Source organism: Mesoplodon bidens (genome assembly GCF_964165515.1).
Source record: "Mesoplodon bidens genome assembly, chromosome: 3".
Taxonomy (NCBI): Eukaryota; Metazoa; Chordata; class Mammalia; order Artiodactyla; family Ziphiidae; genus Mesoplodon; species Mesoplodon bidens.
This window is the reverse complement of record NC_138178.1, coordinates 153,334,314-153,349,172: the sequence shown is the minus strand read 5'-3', so window position 1 is coordinate 153,349,172 and position 14,859 is coordinate 153,334,314. Positions and strand designations below refer to the sequence as shown.

Here is a 14,859-nt window from a genome sequence, read left to right as displayed (position 1 = left end):
CTGGGTCCCAACACTTACCTATCTTGAGGAGAGTGCCAATAAATATATATAACTCTCTCTTTTTTTATAACATATTTATTGGAATATAATTGCTTTACAATGGTGTGTTAGTTTCTGCTTTAAAACAAAGTGAATCAGCTACACATATACATATATCCCCGTATCTCCTCCCTCTTGCATCTCCCTCCAACCTTCCCTATCCCACCCCTCTAGTTGGTCACAAAACACTGAGCTGATCTCCCTGTGCTATGCTGCTGCTTCCCACTAGCTATCTATTTTACATTTGGTAGTGTATAAAATATAACTTCCTTGATTAAGTTTTCCAATATTGGCTTATCTGCAATCAAAACAACGTTCATTCAATTCACAGTCTCCATGTGATAGAAGGCTCCTTGGAGGCAGGGCCGGATTTTCATTCATTCATCCATTTATTCACTGATCAAACATTTATTGGGCACTTACTATGTTTCAGGCACTATGGTAGGTGCTGAGAACACCAAGAGGAATTAGACAATCCCCTGAATTCACGGAGCCTGTTCTCTGTCTAGTTGGGGTATTACTGTCTTCAATCATTCATTCATTTAACAAATAGTTCATTTATTCTAATGAGCTAATCATCACCAGCACTTATTGAATATTATGTGACAGGCCCTGGAACTAAATGCTTTTCTTATTTAATTCTCATAATTCTATGAGATATGTCCCAATTTACAGATGAAGGAACTGAGTCACCGAGAGGTTAGGCAGCTTTGCCAAAGTCACAAAACTTCTAAGTGCTGGAGATGGGGCTCCAATCCTGTCTGACTACAGAGCTCTTGCTTCGAATCATTGTGTAACCTCCCTCTCAAAATAAAAAATCCCAAAGCAATGTGACATATGCCTACACAGGTGTGTATAAAGTTCACAGAGAAGAAAGTGACTGATTTTCCCTAGAGGTTGGAGTTCAAGGAAGGTTTCACAGCTGAAGAGGTTTGAGCAATCTTGGAGGAAGAGAAGAACTGTAAGCCTGGTGCCTTGCACAGAACTTTGCACATGAACTCAGTAAAATGATGATAAGGCAGCTTATGCCTCTGGAAGGAGTTGTTTTCCTGTGTACATGGAGTCTGGGGTGTTTCCTACTGCTTTCTGAGGCACTCCTTTTGTGATTTAGCAGTGGTGTGCCAGATCATCAGATCATTTATGTATTATATCATTCATGTTCACAAAAACTTTGTAAGTAGTATAGGTATTAACTTCGTAAGATGGGTGAGGAAGCCAAGGTTGATGTTGCATGACATGTACAAGACCACACATGGTGAGTAAGTGGCAGAACAAGAAAAGGCCCTGGTGTCCTACCCTTTGGAGGGAGGGATTGCCTAGCAGGATTCCTTAATCTAGCCAGGCTCCTTAACTCTTACTCTCTAGTAAGGCATTGCTGTTTCCAGCCTCTATACCTAAGCTTCCAAAGGTTCCCTCTCCCAGGATCACCCGCCCCTTCCTTCTCATTTCCAGCTCTCCAAATACTGCTCATCCTTCAAGATCAAGCTCATTCCACATCTTCCTCCTAGGCCTTCTCTAGCTTCATTCAGGCCACTGTCTAAGCCCCAGTTAAATCCGTTACCCCTGCTTCCAACCAGATTCCTGCCCTGAAAACTTCCTGTATAGAAAGTCTAGACTTGTCACTGTCAACCAGCCTTCCTCATCAGAACTCTTGTTGCCTAATCACTCCAGCCTTTGATCGGCCTTTTATCGTTGTTTATTTATTTATTTAAACATTTTTATTGGAATATAATTGCTTTACAATGGTGTGTTAGTTTCTGCTTTATAACAAAGCGAATCAGCTATACATATACATACCTCCCCGTATCTCCTCCCTCTTGGGTCTCCCTCCCACCCTCCCTATCCCACCCCTCTAGGTGGTCACAAAGCACCGAGCTGATCTTCCTTATTGTTTACTTTATATATGTACATCTTTTCTCTCATAGGATGTGAGAGGCAAACCATATGCTTCTTTTTTAGCGTCATATATCTATTGCAAAACTGCGCTCTTCGGGATCATAGTGTTTGTTGACTCTAAGAGTATATCTGTGCTGCCTACCTGCTGTTAGATTCAGCTTCTAAATCATGGAAAATGGATATCCTGTCAACCCCCTTTCTAAAGCTCCTAGGGGGTGGGGGAAGAATGCAGGGGCATGGACGCATTCAACAATTAATAATAACCAGCACTCTGTAATGTATACTAATTGCCAGGTCCTGTACAAAATACATTACATGTAATAACTCATTAAATCCTCAGGACCTTTATTATTATCACCCCTGAACAGCTAAAGACATATAGAGGTCACTCAGGTAGTAAGTGGCACAACCAGTATTCAAACCCAGACTGACTCCAGAGTCCATACTCTTAAACATGACACTAAATTCTTTATGGGTAACCAAAAGTTTCTTGCTACAATGTAGATCCATTTCCTCTCTTTCTAATAACTATGGGAATATAGAGCTAAAGAGATGAAAAATAATATGTATACATTATGCTTCTAATATGAGTCAGGTATTGTGATAAGTGCAAAATGGCTTATTAATGTAATTCCTGCAATGAGTCTATGAAGCAGGAAGTATTAACTCCATTTTAAAGAATTTGGCTCCTAAAGTGGTTAAACACTCAAGGTTTAGCTTCTGGTTACTGGCAGAACTGGAACAAGACCAGGTTTCTTGACTTTCAAGGAAGTGTTCTTAAAAGGAAGTTGTACAGAAAACCCTGATAGGGACAGATGTGAAGGGCAAAGAGACACCCGAATCATTACTTAAAATGTGTTAATGTATGATACATATTGAAGAATGGGGAGGGAATGTCGAAAAAGGCGTACTATAAAAACCCACAGAAGAATTAGCTAATTAAATTAAGGGCTGGGATTCAAACCCGAGAACTTCCCGGGAGGCAAGGGCAGAGAGGGTGCCACCTGTCCAGAAGAGGGAACCCGCTCTAGAGACCAGGTCCCAGGTCCAAAGGTCGCTTCAGAAAACCCCCTTGACACCCGCGAGCCGTTTTATTTCATTCCGTGATTGGCCAGGTAAGCGCCTGGGGTCCGCCTCCTCCTCCTCCAGATTGGTCAGCAGTCCTCAGGCTCACGACACTCCTGCGCGCCCCGCCTGGTCTCCAGCTCCCGGGCCCAGCCTACGGCGAGCCGCTGCTTCTGGGGGGGAGTGGGTCCCGCCCTCATGTGACGGCCCGGCAGGGAATTGGCGGCGGCGTGCAGCCATTTCCGGTTTCGGGGAGGTTGGAGGGGTGCGGAGCGGGACTTGGAGCTGCTGCCGCCTCGGTCGCCGCTTACGGATTCTGCCTTGCGCCTAGTGCTGCCGGGACGATGCGGACGGAGCCCGGAGGGTGCTGCTGCCGTCGCCCGCTGCGGGCGAAAGACTGCGTGGCGAACGGGGAGGTGCGCAACGGGTACGTGAGGAGCAGCGCCGCTACTGCCGCAGCCGCTGCCAGCCAGGTACTGTGGGACCAGGCGGCCGGGCCGGGCTGGGGGCGGTGGGCCGGGACCCCGCGGGCTGGCGCCCTTGCGGAGGGGCGGCGGGGCCGGGCGGGGTCGCGGTGACTGTCTGCGGGGCCGGGCGCGGCTCAGGTGTGCTGGCGGCAGTGTCCGGGCACTGACTGGGCCTGCCCCCGGCCGGCAGGCTCAAGGGCGGCGCTGGGGCTCGCCCGTCTCTCCGCGCCTGAGGTCTTCCTCTCCTCCCGCCGGAGGTTGGGCTCTACTTCCTCTACCCGATCCCGCCAGAAGTGGGGCTGCCCCCCAGGAGAGGCAGGGAGTGCCCCCTCGGACCCCAGGAGGATTCCCCCGAGGCTCCCTCCTATGGCCTTCGGGTGGTTGCTTCCTCCTAGAGCTCTGAAGCCCTCCAGGGAAAACCACATTGAGGATCCTCAGGAGGCAAAGCAAGTTAGGAGGTGGTACCAGGCGGAAACACACCCAGTCTTTTCCTACCCCGTACCTACCCCCGTCTACAAGTAAGGCCTTGGACCACAAGTCTGGCAGTGAACCCGGTCCAGAGCCTCAAAAGCGTTATGGTCTTGGCCCGAGGTGAGACCCCATCTCGGGCTCCAGGTTGAGTTAGGTGGTCCTGCTGACCCCTTGAGCAAGAGTGCTATCTCACAAGGGGATGGTTTAGCCTGGTGGTGACTTGTGATGAGTCTGTACTAATTCACCAAGGCTGAATCACCAACTCAGTCCAGGCAGTTCTGAACTATTTTGAAAAGTTCTGAATTCAAGGCAGTAATTGTTATCAAGCTTCACGTTCTCTGGACTGACAGCTAGTCTGCTGAAATGTATTTTTAACGATGAGTTGGTTTAAAAGATGCAAGATCAGTGTTGGTGGAAGAGAGTGTTGAGATGTCTGCAGTTGACTTTGGTACTTATAAATCTCTTTAAGAAATTAAGGAAATCATTTTTTTTCCACAAATAGTCCGTTCCCCACGGCAGGAAATGTGACTGTTGTAATTTGGCATTACCATAAATATCTGGCAGCCTTCTCCCCCAGTCAGTAGATAGGAGAGATAGGCCTGTTACTGTTTGGTGTGAAACAGAAAATAAAGCATTTCTCCTGGTCAGGTTGAGATATTAAGACCACAAGAGTTGGGGGGAAATACGTAAAAGAGACTTGACCTCCCCTGAAGTTGTAAGGTGTAAGGCAACATAATATACAGATTCAAAAAATTTGTTTTCATTTTTGAAGAAATAATTGTGTGAGACAGGAAGTGATAAGAATCAGCTCATTGTAAGCCATGGAAAAAGTTGTTTTCCCAGCAGTGTAAATGGCTCATAAGACAAAATTGTTGTGGTATAAATTGTAAAAGGGAAACCTAATGGTGGGAGTTAGAAAATACATTGCAGGCCAATGAGTGCGTTGTGATTTTTAAGAGGGAGAAGGAAATCAAGAGCAGGGTGTCCACACGATAGAGGTGCTTTGTGTTTAAGTGCTCTTTTCACTTAACACACTTATGTTCTGAGTTAGTAGTAAATCAGATTTCTCCCTCCCATAATCCTGAACAGTTTAGCATCGGTGGGCATGACATTTCTTCAGAGATTGCTGACCGATAAGATGAAGAAATAATCACGTTGCTCACATGAAATTTAAAAATCTGTGTAACTGGAAAAGCTGCCTGTCTTTTTCTCATATACTTCAGTGAAACTTTTCCCTCAAGGCACAATGGTGGCATTTGGAAGAATGGTCTGGTGGAATGCCCTAAAGAATGTTTGGGGCTGCGGTATCCCTTCTAGAAGACAATTTCTCAGGAGTCTTTTTAAAACAAAGACTTTAGGTATGTTGCTTTTACACTCATAGGAGGACTGTTGTCTGTGGGGTGTTTTACTTCCCCGTTTCTTTTTCCTTAAGCAAAAGAAACTTCTTGAGAGCAAGAGTATCTTTACAGTAGTTTGTACAGTTGGTTTTGTTTCGATTAACGTGATGTGCTAATGCTCCGAGCCCTGTGTATTTTCCCCAGTTTCTGGGGGAAGTGCTGCCAATTATGCGTAAAAATACACATAAGGTGTCAAGTGCGCAGGTGTGTATGTCTTGCCTTCACTAAACTAGAGTGTAACAGGGTTTTTTAAAAAAAGATAAACTTATTTATTTTTGGCTGCGTTGGGCCTTGGTTGCTGCACACAAGATGTCTCTAGTTGGGGCTACTCTTCGTTGCGGTGCGCAGGCTTCTCATTGCGGTGGCTTCTCTTGTTGTGGAGCACGGGCTCTAGGCGCGCGGGCTTCAGTAGTTGTGGCACGTGGACGCAGTAGTTGTGGCTTGTGGGCTCTAGAGCACAGTCTCAGTAGTTGTGGCGCATGGGCTTAGTTGCTCCGTGGCATGTGGGATCTTCCCGGACCCATGTCCCCTGAACTGGCAGGCAGATTCTTAACCACTGTGCCACCAGGGAAGCCCTGTAACAGGGTTTTTAAACCCAGGATATAAGTTCATTTCCGCACATATTCCACCATTTGTCTTTTAACGAACAGAAGAGAAGTTAGAAACTTCTAAGATCCCTCTACCCTCTCAGGAGTCTGTATATGCTTGCCTCTTTGTTGGATTTGGGTTTGGAGTTTGAGTAAATTGCTCCTGTGGTAGAAAGGACGTTATGAAACAATCAGATGTTACTGTTTGGTTTTGTTTTCTGGGTAGTTTTTTTTTCCAAATTTTGTGTGTGTGTGTGGTAAAATACACATAACATAAAATTTACCATCTTAACCATTTTTAAGTGTACAATTCAGGGGAATTAAATACATTCCTAATGTTATGCAGCCGTCACCACCATCCATCTCCATAACTCTTTTCATCACGTAAAACTGAAACTCTGTACCCGTTAAACAGTATCTCTGCATTCTCCCCTCCTCCCAGTCCCTGGCAACCACCATTCTGCTATCTGTCTCTAGGAGTTTGACTACCATAAGTACCTCGTATAAGTAAAAGTATTTGTCTTTTTGTGACTGACTTTATTTCCTTTATCATAACATCCTCATGGTTCATGCATGTTGTAGCATGTATCAGAATTTACTTCCTTTTTAAGGCTGAATAATATTCCATTGTATGTATATACCACATTTTGCTTAGCCATTCATGTGTCAGTGTACACTCAGGTTGCTTCCATGTTTCAGTTGTTGTGAATAATGACACTATCAACATACATGTACAAATATCTCTTAGACCATGAATTCTTTTTTTTTTTTTTATTTTTGCGGCACGCGGGCCTCTCACTGTTGTGGCCTCTCCCGTTGCGGAGCACAGGCTCCGGACGCGCAGGCTCAGCGGCCATGGCTCACGGGCCCAGCCGCTCCGCGGCATGTGGGATCCTCCCAGACCGGGGCACGAACCCATGTCCCCTGCATCGGCAGGTGGACTCTCAACCACTGCGCCACCAGGGGAGCCCAGACCATGAATTCTTTTGGGTATATACCTAGCAGTGGAACTGCTGGATCATGTGGTAATTGTATTTTTAATTTTTTGAGGTAACACCGTACTGTTTACACAGTGGCCGCACCATTTTACATTTCCATCAGTAGTGCACAAGGGTTCCAATTTCTCCACAGTCTCACCAACAATTGTTCTGTTTTTTTTTTGATAGTAGCTGTGAGATTATAGGGACAAAAAATATATGTATATAACTTCCTTTGCTGCTGGCATAGAGCTCCTAAAACCTGTGTAGTTTCCTAAGTGATAAGAGCACTAGGAGCATCTTTTGTCCTAATGTTTCGTCTTTGACCTCCAGTTTCTGACACAGAGCTCCTACATCCCTTGACATTTCCTTGACAATAGAAACATCTTTAGTTTTAATGAGCTGACTCTTTGTGGGCTCCTGGATGGGGTCACCAGAAAGACCAAGCCATGAATAGAAGCTTGGAATTCTCAGCCCCAGCCCACAATTCTCCAGAGAGGGGAGAGAGGCTGGAAATGGAGTTAATGATCAATCATGCCTGCATGATGAAGCCTCCATAAAAGTCCCCAAAGTACTGGGTTTAGAGAGCTTCTGGGCTGCTGACTTACATGGAGATGCTGGGAGAGTGGCACAGCTGGAAGCTCTGTGACCCTCCCTACTTTCCCTGCCCTACATATCTCTTCCATCTGGGTGTTCATCTGGATCCTTTATAATAAACTGGTAAACAGTAAATAAACAATTTCCCTGAGTTCTGTGAGCTGCTCTACGAAGAGAGAGTCCCAGGAACCTCTGGTTGGTCAGAAGCACAGGTGACAACCTGAAATTGAGATTGGCATCTGAAGTTGAGGTGGAGGCAGTCTTGTGGGACTGAGCCCTTACCTGTGGGATCTGCCGCTATCTCCAGGTAGATGGTGATAGAAGTAAGTTAAATTGTAGGACACCTACACTTGAAACTAACACCATGTTGTAAATTAACTATATACTTCAATTTTTAAAAAAAGGAAAAAACAATGTAGGACACCCAGCTGATGTCACAGTATTGCTTAGTGGTGTGTACCCCCCACCCCCCAAACATCTGGTCAGAAGTGTTAGCGGCAAGGTAGTGTGAGAGTAAAGGAGAGACATCGTAGGAGAATTAGGTTTTTTCTTTACGGTAGCCATCCTTATGGGTGTAGACATTACTGTTTTTTAATGATGACGGTAGATAGAGTTTTCACAAGGAAGAGAAACCGTAATTTTTCCTCCCTGCCATTCAGAGGAGTGAGAGAAGCGGGTCAGCCTTTTTTGAGGTAACAGGTAGCAATTAGTATTAAGGAAACTTAGAAAGAGAATTGGAAGCTTTGGCAGAATTAGAGCTGGAAGGAACCTTTAGGGGTTTATGTAATTCATTCCCTTTTCTATTTGTAGGACTTTATTAAAACTAATCTGGATAGATGATTCTGTCCTATTTTTAAAGACCTCTAGAGGCTTTGCAGGAAATTTTCTCAGCAGCGATTTGGAGTATTCAGTGATCTTAATTACCAAGAGTTTATTACTGTGGATTTAACATTTGATTAAATAAATGCCATATTTTGGTTGCACCTGAAATATAATACAGTTGGTTCCTACTTTTAAAGCCCCTTGTTAACATTACTTTCTTTTGGTCTTCCATTTCTTTAAAGAACTTTTGAGATTTGTTCACACATTTAACCTTCCTTACTTAGCTAACAAATATGGAAGAAAAAAATTATCTGCCTTTGAGAGAGTTTGGACCTAAGATTCTTCCCTTTAGGAATAGTGGGTTTTTTTTTTTTTGCGGTATGCGGGCCTCTCACTGTTGTGGCCTCTCCCGTGGCGGAGCACAGGCTCCGGACGTGCAGGCTCAGCGGCCATGGCTCACGGGCCCAGCCGCTCCGCGGCATGTGGGATCCTCCCGGACCGGGGCACGAACCCGTGTCCCCTGCATCGGCAGGCGGACTCTCAACCACTGCGCCACCAGGGAAGCCCAGGAATAGTTTTAATGAGACATTAGAAGGATGATAGCCTTCTAGCTGCCAGAATAAATAAGATTCTTAAGGAGGAATTAGGGCACAAGTTATGTTCTTATTTAAATGATAAGAAAAGTAGAAAGAACAAAGTGCTGGTTTTGCTTCTTTTTTTTTTTTTTTTTTTTTTTTTTTTTTTTTATAAATTTATTTATTTTATTTATTTATTTTTGGCTGCTTTGGGTCTTCATTGCCGCACGTGGGCTTTCTCTGGTTGTGGTGAGCAGGGGCTACTCTTTGTTGCGGTGCATGGGCTTCTTATTGCGGTGGCTTCTCTTGTTGCCGAGCACAGGCTCTAGGCACACGGGCTTCAGTAGTTGTGGCACGCGGGCTCCAGAGTGCAGGCTCGGTAGTTGTGGCGCACGGGCTTAGTTGCTCCGTGGCATGTGGGATCTTCCTGGACCAAGGCTCGAACCCCTGTCCCTGCACTGGCAGGCGGGTTCTTAACCACTGCGCCACCTGGGAAGCCCCTTTTTTTTTTTTTTTTTTTTTTTTTTTATAAGGTTTTGCTTCTTATACTTAGAAGAAGGCAAATGAATAACTAATGAGAGGTGGTTTACTAAGTAGCTACTAGGCTTTTGTTTCCACTGAGAGGAAACATTACCTGGGAAAAGGAGAAGTTAGTTATGCCACAGGAACTGGAGGAGTAGCTAGAATGGCCAGTATACCTGTTCAAGTTTTTCAGGGCCTGATGAGACATCCAAAGACCTCAAAGCTTTGCAAAAATAATGTTGTTAACTGTTTACAGCTTGTGGGACTAGATTTTTGTTTCAAATGCTTTTTGTTCCAAGGGGAAGAACATTTCAAGTCTTACTAGTTGGATGTGAAAGATTCCAGAGTCATTTGAGGTACTCAGGAATTCTCTTTAATAAAAATTCTTGGGAAATGAGACCCGTGTTTAATATATAAATCACTGTATTCTTAATATAGTATTTTAGAACTTGGACATTCAGGGAATGCAGACTTGCCCACTTTTTAAGGTTGGACTAGGTGCCCCAGAAACTTCATAGTGTTCTGAACGAGTAGTTAATTGGTTGAGATTCAATCAGATTCCATTTTTGAAAGAAAGAAGCAGTGTTTATTGGCAGAACAGGCAATTGAGAGGATGGGTAGAGGCTGTGTTTGCATTCTGAGTGGGTGTGCCTTATTTGGTTAAATACATGGTTTGTGGCCTCAAAAGCCAGTTGCCTTCTGAATAGCTTCTAAGAAGGCTTCTATAATATAATTTGTAATTTGTGACCCATTAAACCCATTAAGCAAGTAAGCCTTTTGCTCTTGACTAATTTAAGCCCAAAAAATTTATCTTAACATTTGTTGTCTTTAAGACTACCTTCAAAACCCATTGTGAAGGTTAAGGTGGCAATTTTTCCTTTTGTTTTAAAATAATTTTTGCTTCTGATTGTAGAAAAAATACATGTGTACTGTAAGACCCTAAAGGATTGAGATAACCCTTGTGTTGATGGCTCATTTTTATTTATTTTTATTATTATTATTTTTAAAAATAGTTATTTATTTATTTGGCTACACCAGGTCTTAGTTGCAGCACGCGGGATCTTTCATTGCTGCGCAAGGGCTCTTCGTTGCGGCGCAGGGGCTTCTCTCTAGTTGTGGTGGGCAGGCTCAGTAGATGCGGTGTGCGGGTTTAGTTGCCCCACTGCGTGTGGGATCTTAGTTCCCCGGCCAGGGATCGAACCCGCGTCCCCTGCATTGGAAGTCAGATTCTTAACCAGTGGACCACCAGGGAAGTCCCAGCTTTCTGATGATTTCTAAGTACCGTGAAATATGCAGTTATACTGAGACTATGGGTGTGATCCAGCCTAACTCCAAATAATACATATTGAGGTCGGGGAAAATATTCAACAACTTTTATGACTTGGAAAGCTTTAGAAACTACCGTACAGATAAAGTACTGACCTGTCAAATGTGGTGGTTTTGAATTATTCTAAATAAGCCTCTTGCTGCCTAATAAGTAAGCCCCTTCAGCAAACATCTGAGGTTTTACTCTTTGAATTGTGCCTGGTATGCAATAGGAGCTCAGGAAATCTTAGTTGAAGGAATGAATGGGTGGTAGTTAAAGCCATGGGAATTGGTAAGGTAGATAGAAGAGGGCATTAAGCAAGAAGAGGAGACACGAAGGATGTAATATTGGGGAATCGATGTTCTTGCGAGAAGGCAAAGCACAGACACACACCACTGCTGCAGAAGGTTGATTGAGAAAGAACAAGTGTTGGCAAGTGGTGTGTGAAAGCCCAAGGAGATGGAGGGTGTTTCTTTTTTTTTTAGAGAAATTATGTATTTAATTATTTATTTATTATTTATTTTTGGCTGTGTTGGGTCTTCATTGCTGTGCACAGTAGTTGTGGCACACAGGCTCAGTAGTTGTGGCGCACAGGCTTAGCTGCTCCGCAGTATGTGGGGTCTTCCCGGACCAGGGCTCGAACCCGTCCGTATCCCTTGCATTGGCAGGCAGATTCTTTTTTTTTTTTTTTTTTTATAAATTTATTTATTTATTTATTTTGGCTGTGTTGGGTCTTCATTTCTGTGCGAGGACTTTCTCTAGTTGCGGCGAGCGGGGCCACTCTTCATCGCGGTGCGCGGGCCTCTCACTGTTGCGGCCTCTCGTTGCGGAGCACAGGCCCCAGATGCGCAGGCTCAGTAACTGTGGCTCACGGGGCCCATTTGCTCTGCGGCATGTGGGATCTTCCCAGACCAGGGCTCGAACCCGTGTGCCCTGCATTGGCAGGCAGATTCTCAACCACTGCGCCACCAGGGAAGCCCAGCAGGCAGATTCTTAACCGCTACGCCACCAGGGAAGCCCGAGGGTGTTTCTTTAAGCAGTGGTAAGCAACATCTTGGTGGTCAGAAGCCAAGAATCATACTAGTAATAGGTATCATTTACTGTGCCCAGGGCCTCTCCCAGCCTTTTAACCTATCTGACCTTCACAGGGCCCTTGGTAGGCGAATATTATCTCCATTTTACAAATAAGGCTGAATTCCCAATCATTTTAATAACTAGCCCAGTTAGGAAGTTCATAGAGCCTCTGGGTTGTATTCTTTGTCCTACTCTGTCATGTCACTGGATTTGGCAATTCAGAACTTACTGGTAGTTTTTGAGGAGTTTAAATTAGATATTAGGGTGACAACAGATTTCATCTCTTGAGAGTTGATTATAGAGGCTGATCTTTTCTTGGAATTTTGCTGAAATGTACTAGCCTCTCACTACTGCCTGCTACCCATACGAGAGAAAATAGTTTGGAGCTTTACGCCCATCACACAAGCTGTGCCACACTCTGAACATATCTCTCTCCAGAAGCGTCTTCTTTTTCTTGGCAGGCAAATTTTGAAAAGTAGGGAGTCCACATTTTTTCTTGCAATCAGGGTAAGTTCCCGAATTTTTGTGGGTAAGTATCTCATATGGAATGGACTAAGGAGTGCTTCCAAAGCCAGCTGTGAAACAAACCTATATTTTGACATTACCATATTCCTACTGAAAACTCAAAAACGCAGACCTCCAAGTATACATGCACTGCAGGATTTCAGTCAGTGTCATCCTGTGCACCCTGGGCAGTGATGTTCTGCACAGGAGTTATTATTTTCACTTGCCACTCACAGGTCTGTAGCACTTCCCTATCTCTAGATAAGCATCAAGGTATGACAGACGGATGTAATAGGAGATTTGCGTACCAGTGCAGCTCTGCCACAAATTCCGCATCTTCTTCTGAGCTCTGTTCCACCTCTAACATGTTCTAGGCCTGTTAACACCGTGCCCTGCACTCTGGCTTTGTAGTTGACACGAACTGGAAAGGCAACCCAGTTTGCATCAGTCTCCCTTCTCTGGGAATACTCCCTTATACCAGGGGTGGGTCCCTGGTGGTCACATCTGTGCAATATGACCGATTTCCTGGGTCATAACTGACTGGCACAGCGGTAGGTACCTATGCCAAAATGAACCCAACAACCCTCTCTCGTGGGGATTTAAAATTTCAGTGGGGAGAGTTTGCCCTTAAGTAGACTAGCACCTGTGTTACACTCTTTACAAGAGTTTATATACTTGAAAGTTCTAAATTTTTTAGTTTTAAAAACAAGTATTTCTTGAAAATTTGCATATTTTCAATAAGATTTAAAATGAACAGATGTAGTGTTTCTCTTGTAAAGTCAACATACTTTACATACTATTTGATATGAAAATATAGGAGTTGGAAAAATACCATACTTGCAGAACATTAAACCAACACATTAAAATATGAAGAAAATAAATTCAGTTGACCCGTGAGCAACTCAGGTCTGTACTGCACCAGTTCACTTCTATGCAGATATTATTCAATAGTAAATGCTACAGTACTGCACAGTCTGTGGTTGGTTGAATCTGTGGATGTGGAGGAACCTTGGATACGGAGAGCCAACTATAAATTATACTGGGATTAACTGCAGCATTGTTCAAGGGTCAGCTTTATCTCCTGAAATTCTATAACCTGGAGATAAATACTGTAACATTTTGATATATATCCTGCCATATATTTATATATGTGTGTGTGTATATATATATACATATAAATGTGTGTATGTGTGTGTTTATATATATATATATATATAATGTGAGAGGGAGTGGGTTACAATTTTACATACAAGAGATTGTACTACATCTATTTTACAGTTTTTTTCTCTTAGTGTCATGAATATAATCTATCATCAGTCAGTAGAGACAAACATCATTTTTTTACAATGTATTTTTAAAAATATTATTTACCTATTTATTTGGCTTTGTTGGGTCTTCGTTGCGGCATGCGGGGTCTTCGTTGCGGCATGAGGGATCCTTCGTTGCAGCGCAGGCTTCTCTCTAGTTGTGGTGCACGGGCTCCAGAGTGTGCGGGCTCTCTAGTTGCAGGACGCAAGCTCAGTAGTTGTGGCATGGGCTTAGTTGCCCTGCGGCATGTGGGATCTTAGTTCCCCGACCAGGGATCGGACCCGCGTCCCTTGCACTTGAAGGTGGATTTTTAACCACTGGACCACCAGGGAAGTCCCTACAATGTATTATTATTATTTTTTTAGTTGAATGAAAGATTCTGTAAATTCTGTAGTGCTTTACAATTTTCAGAAGTTTCACACAGGGGAATTCCCTGGCAGTCCAATGGCTAAGACTCCGTGCTTTCACTGCCAAGGGCGCGGGTTCAATTTTTGGTCCGGGAGCTAAGATCCTGCAAACTGTGTGGCATGGCCAAAAAAAGAAAAAATGTTTCACACACATGATTTCATGTAATCCCATAATAACCCTTCTTCCCCTTACCCCTGTATAGCCCCTCCCCCACAAACATCATTCTTTTAAAGGGTGCATAAATTCCATAGTACAGATACATAGCATAATTTATTTAACCAATCCTCATGCATGACGTTTAGACTTTTCTCAGTATTTCTGATATATGAGCCCTTTGTACTTCTCTTAACACTTTTGGGTTTTTTTGTTAGGATAAATGCCTAGAAATGAGATTGCTCACCCAGAAGATGTGTGTGTTTGTGTGTGTGTGTGCGTGCATGTGTATAAAATCAGAATATCATTTTGTAAAATAAATTAAAGGAGGTTTAAAGATTACAGTTTTTTTTTCTGATTTCTAAAATGCAGTGAACCACCACTTAAGTGATCCAAACTGTATCTTTAAATGAATAAAACCACTATCTCAAAATATGTTACAGAGTCAGCTTGGGTTCCTAAAATTCACAGGTGAAAATGTGTTACAAGTGTCAGTTTCCTCAAATTGATCTTTAAGACAATGCAGTTCCAGTTAAAATCCTACCCTCCAAGTGTTTTTTTCTTCTCTTTTTCTCCCTCCCTCTCTCTTATTCTTTCTTGACAAATTGATTCTAAAAAGCATGTGCAAAAGCAAAGGGCCAAGAAGAGCCAAGGCAGTTTTGAAGAAAAATTAGGTGGGAGTAGTCATCTT

At 43.6% G+C, this 14,859-nt stretch overlaps 1 protein-coding gene across 1 annotated transcript in view; it reads left to right on the top strand.

Annotated features, from left to right (window-relative positions):
• Positions 1 to 3,215: 3,215 nt before the first annotated feature.
• SPTLC2 (serine palmitoyltransferase long chain base subunit 2) overlaps positions 3,216 to 14,859 on the top strand; it is a 113,938-nt gene continuing 102,294 nt past the window's right edge. The window contains exon 1 of the mRNA XM_081227255.1: positions 3,216 to 3,473. Coding sequence (XP_081083381.1) covers positions 3,345 to 3,473 — 129 coding nt within the window. The 5' untranslated portion in view covers positions 3,216 to 3,344. The remainder of the gene's footprint in view (positions 3,474 to 14,859) is intronic.